Source organism: Sardina pilchardus, chromosome 2, assembly GCF_963854185.1.
Source record: "Sardina pilchardus chromosome 2, fSarPil1.1, whole genome shotgun sequence".
NCBI lineage: Eukaryota > Metazoa > Chordata > Actinopteri > Clupeiformes > Clupeidae > Sardina > Sardina pilchardus.
Window position 1 is genome coordinate 41,872,090 of NC_084995.1, and position 9,170 is coordinate 41,881,259.

Consider the following 9,170-nt stretch of genomic DNA (forward strand, 5'->3'; position numbering starts at 1 on the left):
GGAAGTGAAAACTGCTCTGGAACAATAACGCATAATGCATCTGAAAACTGAAATAAAGGCTTCACCATTAGCACAACTGTTTCACCATAATGAACTAGTATGTATGGTTTATGTATCATAGAAGTATTGGCCCCCCTATATGTAATCCTATGGGAATTGAACACATACTGTAGGGTTAACATAGGGGCAGGCAGAATTTTATTTTTAAAATGGATCCAGGATAGCCTATATGCATTCTGATAAAGTTCCCTTGACCTTTGGAACTAAAATGGCTATTCATGGCCACATCATCACACACCCTTCACCATACAAGATTGGCATGGTGTTTGTTCAGTTTTGTTCAGTTAACCTATTAGCTGGTTCGATTTGCATTGAGCTAATGAGGATCAAACAGGCTAATAGGCTAACTGAACAAAACACCATGCCAATCTCTAGATATGGTGAAGGGTGTGCGATAATGTGGGGCAATTTTAGTTCTAAAGACCAGGGGAACTTTATCAGGATGCATAGTATCCTAGATCCATGAAATAAGTAGACTCTAAAAATAAAAATCTGTCTGCCGCTATCGGAATTGAGCACATAGGGTTAACATAGGGGTGCCAATACTTATGACCCCAGTATTTTAAGGAAGAACAAATCTATTTATTTATGATATATTAATCATTCACAAAGACAATTGGTGTCCTTGAATGTTGGATATATCCTCATTTTATTACCAAAGGCATTAAGATGAATTTCCAAAAGATGATTTTATATTCCTCTCCTCTTATACTCCAACTTTAGCATGGGGTGCCAACACATTCAGCCATGATGACTGTATATACAAATATATAAAGGCTACTGAAATCAAGCAGACGTGACACTTTTGACGTGTTTTTGAAAATGCTTTATTCAACTACTTAACCACTATAAATACATAAATGCCAAATAAGCTTTAACAAACAAATGCATGATAGAAAATAGTTCAACAAAGAAAAACTCTAGAACATTTGGCAATAAGGCACACTAAAAACCCTTACACACTACAATCCTTTGAAAAACGTTCACTAAAATATGTGTTGTTCGCTTTGTTTTTAAAGTAGTCAGAACAGGGACTATAAGCACTTCAAGTGAAAACTGCTGCTGAGGAGGATGTCAATCAGAGTGAGGTAATAATGGGGATAGACACATGATTGGCCAGCTTGTACTGTAGCTACACCACACCGGCCAATCACTTGCTACTCAGCTCCACCCACTATCCTTCCCATCACCGCACTCTAGGCTCACACATTTGGACACTTTGGCAAACCAAACATGTTTTTTTTTTTTTTTGCTTCATCTCTAAAATAAGCGCATGGAAAAGAAGGAAAAAACATTTCTTTTAAAATATATTATCGCTTTTCTTCTTACTTCATACACAACATATTTGAAGCATATATTAAATATATATCCTTACTCTGTGGTAATAAACAAGTCTACCAGTCTCAAAAGGCCATAGAATACATCTCAAAAACACTGCCATAATACAACAAGGCACACTAGCACACCAGCTCTGACAACAGCCCTTAGGGTGTGTGTGTGTGTGTGTGTGGATCCTTCATCAGGTGCCAGTGGTTTTTCAATAAATTGACAGTGGTGTGCCCACTTGTCACTAACATGGTTTCTCTACAACACAACAGTTTCACTGTAAATGGACTCTTCTGTGAGTAGTGAGACTTCAGAAGGACAGATACATACCAGAGTGAGCATGTCTGAAATAGGTACAAAGGTGAGCAGGCGTCATAAAGCTCAGTCCTTGGACATCCCCTGCCATTTCATGGGTTTGGAAACACAAAAATGTAAAAAATGAAATTTTTTAAAAAGTAAAGATGACCATGATATTTATCTGGTCCAGTTAACCTATTTAAGACCACGTGGAGATAAAATTCTTCCTGAAAGCGTAGGAAGAAACACAACTGGCATTTCTTCATTCTTTCATTGTGTTTTCTCAGTGGTTAGAGTTGGAGTGCAGATTTAATCACACAAACACAAGAAACAAGTTCACACTACACACTCATTCACACTCTCTGCTCACACACACATTTCTAAAGCCTCCAGCAGTACAGAACTTAAGAGCATTCTAGAACCCCTCAGGGCCCACACAGGGCACTCTCCGTGTGTCAGTGGGCGTGGCTGAAGCAAGCTAGACTAGAGGAGTACTAACAGTGATCTGCCAGGCCAGAGGAGCTCAATAACAAGCTCATGTGGAGGCTTCAGTCGTTGGAGCTGAGCAGCTGAGAGGAACTGCACTGCAGCTGCCTGAGGTCAAGCTGAAGCTACAGCTGGGAAAAGATGTCACAACAAACACAGGGGGCTCACTTCACTTCACTGGAAAAGGACTGCTCTTCACAAGGACCTGGCATTGTGAAATACTTACCAACTCAGTATTACGAGTATGTGTCAGCCTTCTTGCTATCGTTCAGTCAGCAAGTATTTGTGACTTTGTTGCCACATTTTTGTGGTTTCTGGGCAATAGTCAGATGACCACACACAGATTCTAAAACTCCCTGCCGCTGATGGTCTGAGCTCAGGTGGAATGCTAATGGTTGTGCCGCACTGCAGGTGGCGAGCCACACACTATACGTGAACCTGCAGAGCAGAGCAGAGCAGAGCAGAGCTAGCTAGCTAAGGCACGTTTGGTCTCATCACACAAGCCAAGCACAGGGCCTGTCTCTAAGCTAACCTTTTGTTTACTGCTACTTTATACAAATTGTTAGGGTGGCTAGGAAGTCATAGTAAAACAGGCACTTTTGAAAGGTTTTGGAAAGGCTGAAATGTTGGTTGTTCTTGTCTTGCATAGTTGCATTTTTATGCTAACTTTCATTTTTATGCTAACTTTCTAGATATTTTTCCAGTTCTCAAACAGAGACAAAGAGTCTCCCAAGACACATGTTCCAGTACATAAAGCTTCACACTCAATCTGTTAAAACCAAACAAGCAGCAAATAAATGATAATAGCAATAGCAATAATATCTATGAAAGAAGAAAACAGTTTAAAGAAATTGAGCTAAAGTAGTTCATCCAGTGGACGGAAGATGACTCAACAGTGGAAGTCATAATCTTCTGTGATAAAATCTCTGCATTAACACTGCAGACAAAAAGACATACGAATTCTCTTGAATTTTACATTTCATGTCAGTAGTTCCTTGAGACTTCACACATTTTTAAAGACATTATTTTGTCTAACTTTTGTCTCTGAAAAAGTTCAACAACAGCAATGATGGAAAGTCAACCTCCAAGAGCAGCTCATAAACACAGCTTTCCAATCGCTACAGACGCTCAAACTCCTTCAAAGCTCATGGTGCCAAAACTGCAGAGGGTAGTGTGAGTGTGTGTGTGTGAGTGTGTGTGTGTCTCTCGCTGTGTGGGTGTGTGTGTGTGTGTGTGTGTGTGTGTGTGCGGGTGGGGTGGGGGCATGTGGATCAGATTAAATCTGGCATGGAATGGTCAGATTTGGCAGGGTGGAATTAAGGTCACATTCCATAGTTTGGGGAGGGTAACAAGCCGGTTGGGCTATTGGGTGGGAAGGGCTCATCAGTTGAGGGTGAGAGGTGGCTAGTTGGGCTATTGGGTGGGAAGGGATCATCAGTTAAGGGTGAGAGGTGGCTAGTTGGGCTATTGGGTGGGAAGGGCTCATCAGTTGGGAGTTGGGTGAGAGGTGGCTAGTTGGGCAGGGTCACGTTGCTTCATCAATGTGATTTCACAGCTACATAAATAAGAGGGCAAATCATTCATATGCAGTGCTGCTTATTATGGGGTGTGGAGGGGTGTGGAGGGCTTGTGATGAGGGGTGTGGTGGACTGGAGTTGGGTTTTCTCTATATCGGTCGTGTAATAATGCAAAAGTCCAAACCAGGGGAGGGTCTGGTGGATTTGGTTGGCCATGAGCGGTTTCTTCATTTCTTTTAGTTACTTCTTGAGCAATTCTTCATGAGAGTGTTGCCATTGGCTGAGCACACTTGTTCAGGACTCCATCAGTAGGTCTGGTAGATGTCGTGGAGGGGCATCTGGAAGGTTGCCGCGGGAAACGCCTGAGGAACATAGCCGTAGCCTCCGTAGGCTGCCGCGGCGACGGCGGCGTTCTTCTGCAGCGCGGCCAGCGCGGCCGTGTTAGCCGTGTGGGCGGTGAGCGGCATGTAGCCGGCGCCGTACAGCCCCGTGGGCATGCGCTGCATGGTGTGGGCCATGGCGTACACCGGAGTGATGGGTCGACCCTGCAACAGCCACACACACGCAGTTAGCACTCGGGAACACCGTAATTTCCGACTATTAGCCGCGGCTTATACATTGATTTTGCTAAATTTCTTCAGTTGTGAGGTTAATAAGGAGGCAATTAATATGGTGTTAATATGGTTATGTTTCTTTTAACTTGCATATAACACTGTCCTGCGGCTTATACACAATGCGGCTTATATGCGGGAAATTACTGTACGGCACAAGCCTGTGTATACAACATGCAGTAGATATGTGTGGCAGGCAGCACTCTGGATCTCTAGCGCACCTGGAATGGAGGTGGTGTTGAGACGGAGGGCAGGACGGCGGCCGCGCCGGTGTGGTCATGCTGTAAGGTCAGAGGGTTGATGAGGTGCTCCATTCCGTGGACCTTCCCATCGTCCATCAGCTTGGGGGCGCCGGGGGTGGAGAACACGGGGTACTGCGCCCCTAGAGTTGGAATAGCCACTGCGGAGACAAGGCAAGAGCCCACAATGAGTTAACTAAGGACTCTTTTAATGAGTTCACTTTCTCTCTAGTAGTTGTATTAGCAAGAGCAATCCGGGACCAGAATGCAACATTTCATTACAGAATACACACTGAGCATTAATCCAAATGAGATAGTGAACAGTTATCCGTTTATTGAAGCGATAAAATAAAAAAAAGGATCTTCTACAAAACTATGCAATCTTTTGTTTTGCTTCCCTCTTTCTCCACTTCTTGCTCTCATTTGTTATGTTTTACGGAACAGAGAGGGGGAGTAATGAATAGAGAAACCAAACGAGTGAGTGAGCGAAGAGTGTGTCGGAGAAAGCAGTAACGTGTGACTGGGATTAACACTTTCTGTCTCTTGGACACACACACATGCACACATTGTTGTTTCTGGGGGCCCTGGATTAACGCTGATTAAGTGATTATGCTTCTTAGGGTGTGATTTAGCATAACTCTCTCTCCGACAACAGCGCAATTTGTAGAGGTTCAGAGGAGAAAAAAGACAGAGAGAGGAAAGTGAGAGGAGAGGAACAGAACAGCTGACTCACTGGTCCAGCAGGGGGCAGAAGAGAGAAGGTAAACAGGACAAGGCACAGGTACACAAGTGTCCAAAATGTCTATACTCTGTGTCTCTGAAGTAACCCGTTGGCTGAATATAGTATGGCTGAGTTGCTATGATGAAGGCGTAAGCCGAAACGTTGGTCAATAAAATATTATCTTGAAGTTCCGAGTGTGCCACGACACTTTTGTTTGAGTTGCTATGTGTACCATTTCTGAGCACGCTAGCCAAACTGACATGAGCAGGACCATGAGGGAAATGAGCTGAACTTGATCAAGTGCATTAGAACAGAATCGTGGAGCACACATAGCCAACTAGAGGTTGGGAAGCACAATTTAAAACATCAGTAGAAATATTTGACTGAAATCTGACAGGACTAAACTGTATAAATACTACTGCACCTCCACACTTACACATACAAACCAGACCTGTAGCTGGTTTCATGCACACTCACACACACAAGGCCAGACTAACCTGTAGCTGGTTTCATGCACACTCACACACACACACACACACACACACACAAGGCCAGACTAACCTGTAGCTGGTCTCATGCACACTCACACACACACACACACACACAAGGCCAGACTAACCTGTCGCTGGTTTCATGCACACACACACACACAAGTCCAGACTGACCTGTCGCTGGTTTCATGCCCACGGTGTTGATGGCGGCCAGCTCCAGGCCTGGCGTGAGCTCGTAGGGCTTGTCGGGCTGGCGGCCCTTGCCCTCGTGGTAGCGGCTATAGATGCCGCGCCCGGCGGAGTACCCGCCCAGGTAGGACCCGCGCGGCCCAGGTGTGCGGCTGCTCACACCTGCTCTGCCACGGCCTCGCACTGCACCTGCTGGACACACACACACACACACACACACACAATTAGGGGAAAAGAAATCCATTTATATTTCCATTCTCAGAAGATGTCACTCTCAATACACTCAGGGTGTGTGTGTGTGGGGGCTCTCTTTAGTGTGTTTGTGGGGGGGGGGGGGGCTCTCTGTAGTGTGTTTGTGGAAGTGGCTTTGCTTCTGTGTGTCCTTGTGTGCTTCTGAGCATCAGTGTCTGTATTTGTATCTTGAGACATTTCCAGAGTCTATGTTTTAGCTAACAACAAGAGGCCTGTGAGATGAGATCAGTGATAAGCTTATGCAACAGCCATGACAGTTAAAATGTAAACCCCCTCCCCCCTAAGTTATAGGATGTTTAGTATAATACATATAATATGGTAATAATACTGTTTGACTTATTTCTGAAATGTGGTACTCCCAAATATAGCTCCAATTTAGCGTTGCTCCAATGAGTTATGAGTAAGAGTCACAGCGCCTAAACGGTCTCAAGTTTCCAGCTCTTTATTTAATCTCTAAAGCTTGTCCCTCTTTACGATCATACGTCTATGTAATAAACTCATCATTTTTAAGCTTTGCGACCAAGTTAAAGTGCACATATTGACAAGAGCTGTCCCATCACAGACATATCTTATCTTCAAGCATTTACAATGTTTTAGATCTACATATGAATTGGGAGCTCTGCTGACAGGTTTCCTCTGACTGTGATTCTGAATGAAAGCTGTACAGCGCAATTTCACTCTAACTGCCATAGCCATGTCACAGTCCATAGACAGTGCAATTAACCAGGCAATTAACACATTACAACATCTGCAGGAAACCCATGATTTGCATGTACATTTAAATCACTTTCTGTACGCATCTGGTAAAAAGTGTCAGCCCTGGGTAAAAACTAGTGCTGTCAAAACATTAACCGCGATTAATCGCAATTAATCACAGTAAATGTTACGATTAATTAGTTAATTTTGCAATTGTTTGACAGCCCTAGTAAAAACTATTATTAGGTTACCTAGTCAGTTGAAAATTGGCAGAATCGACTAATAGTGTCTTGGCATCTTACAACAGGCCAGCAATTGAAATGCATTGTGTATTGCATGGTGAGTCAGTTGACTCACCAGGCTTCGACTTTGCTTAAAATCAACAAGCAATATTCTTTATCATGATTCTGAAAATCATGGTATGGTACAGTCCCAGAGACACCTACATCTGATTCTGTTATGCTGTCACATGGTTTAACTTATTCCCTTTGTCCCCCGAAAAACCGGAGCAGTATTTCTTGATTTCGCGAGTAACACTGCAGAGGATGATTCAAGAGACCTGAGACTGGGTCCTTGAGATTGTGAAACCAAAATCAACATGACCCAGAAGGGAAGATATGGAGGCCTATTTTTGTCTTGATAGAGTCAAGTATGGGAAGGAGTGATTCTTTAAACAAGGTGTTTTACAATACAAGTGTTGAGGACTGGACCAGAGTCGTGTAGACTGGTATCTGGACCTGCTGAAGTTATACATGAAATGGGATGATGACAAATTTGTCCCATTTCCCTCTCTAGACCCAAACCCACAGTAAGAACAAAGATGATTGGCTGAGCAAACCGTCACCCAGACAACTAATGATCTGTCAGGCATAATTTTACAAGATCACAACTCCATCCCAGATCAGTGCGTTCATTTGTCACGTCCAACGGTGATCTATTGGATCTGCGTGAGCAGTGATTGCTACAGGCTGGATGATCTTACCTCTGCCGATGCTCTTTCACTTTAGCTTGCTGAGGGCACTATAGGGGCAGTCATAGTATGAGAATGTGCTGTGGTCATGTGTAGGCGTTTGGTTGCAGCATTTCAGTGGCTATAGCTAGCATATCAAACATGGTGGTGTACTGAGTAGGGTTTTTTGCATTGTCCTTACTATAGTTTTCGCGATGTGGCACTTCTGAATGGACCAGTTGTATATTTCCTGAATGTAGTATAATACAAACATGTGTATAGTATGTATGATTGAAATAATATATCATTGGCTTATATTAGCATTTGTTTAGCAGTGGGGATCTAGGAGTGGGTTTACCTTTGGTGAAGTACTCTCTATTGGGGCCGATGAGGGTGCTGTAGGGGTGGCCGTAGTAGGCCAGGGTGTAGGGGTCGCACTGGTACACGTAGCCCTGCTGGCTGCTAGCCTCGCTGGGGGCGGCCGGACTGCCCGAGCCCTTGGTGGCCTTCTGGTAGCGGCTGTACTGTTCCTTGTCCACTGGCTTGGCCAGGGTCACCTCGATGTAGGAACCTTCGATCTCCGTGTTGTTCAGGTTGTCCATGGCGACCACGGCGTCGTCTCGGCTGGCGAAGTGCACGAAGGCGTAGTCGCGGATCTTCTTGACGCGCTCCACGCAGCCGGGGTTGAACTGGCCGAAGATGCGCCGCAGCGTCTCCTCGGACGTCTCCATCATCAGGTTGCGCACGTACAGGATCTTCACCGTCTCCATGATGTCCTCGTCCACGTCGATCTCCGGCTCCGCCCAGTCCACGGCGATCTGGTGACCCCACAGCTGGAGAAAGGGCATCAGAATGTCAGTGTGACATGAGTGTGTGTGTGTGTGTGTGTGTGTGTGTGTGTGTAGGGAGTGGGGGTGCAGGCTAGGTCAGTGTGACATGAGGGAGAGATTGTCTGTGTGTGGCGTCAGCTTCCTGTAGCCATCGCCCTCACAAGGGTTCTTGATACTGCATGTGTATATTGTGAATGAATAGCATTAATTTCCCTCAGTGTGTGTGTGTGTGTGTGTGTAGGGGGGAGTCTAGGCTAGGTTTGCAGCATGTGTATGTACCATAGACTGTTTATACAGAACTATATATTGAGTTTGTGGCGTGTGCTGTACCTGTATGCGCTCTGGCATCAGAACTATATATATCTGTGGCGTGTGCTGTAACTGTGTCCTGGCATCAGAGCTATATATATATATATACTGTATCTGTGGCGTGTGCTGTACCTGTATGCGCCCTGGCATCAGAACTATATATATCTGTGGCGTGTGCTGTAACTGTGTCCTGGCAT

General features: G+C 44.8%; 1 protein-coding gene across 5 annotated transcripts in view; it reads right to left on the minus strand.

The window, feature by feature from the left end:
* Window positions 1-863: 863 nt before the first annotated feature.
* rbm47 (RNA binding motif protein 47) overlaps window positions 864-9,170 on the minus strand; it is a 22,184-nt gene continuing 13,877 nt past the window's right edge. For 2 of the 5 annotated variants that reach the window (XM_062530645.1, XM_062530646.1), the window contains 5 exons: window positions 8,193-8,667; window positions 8,037-8,084; window positions 5,923-6,129; window positions 4,519-4,697; window positions 864-4,231 (listed from right to left, as the gene is read on the minus strand). In XM_062530645.1, coding sequence (XP_062386629.1) covers window positions 3,992-4,231; window positions 4,519-4,697; window positions 5,923-6,129; window positions 8,037-8,084; window positions 8,193-8,667 — 1,149 coding nt within the window. In that variant the 3' untranslated portion in view covers window positions 864-3,991. The remainder of the gene's footprint in view (window positions 4,232-4,518; window positions 4,698-5,922; window positions 6,130-8,036; window positions 8,085-8,192; window positions 8,668-9,170) is intronic. The other 3 variants (XM_062530648.1, XM_062530650.1, XM_062530649.1) reach the window with 3 other exon arrangements.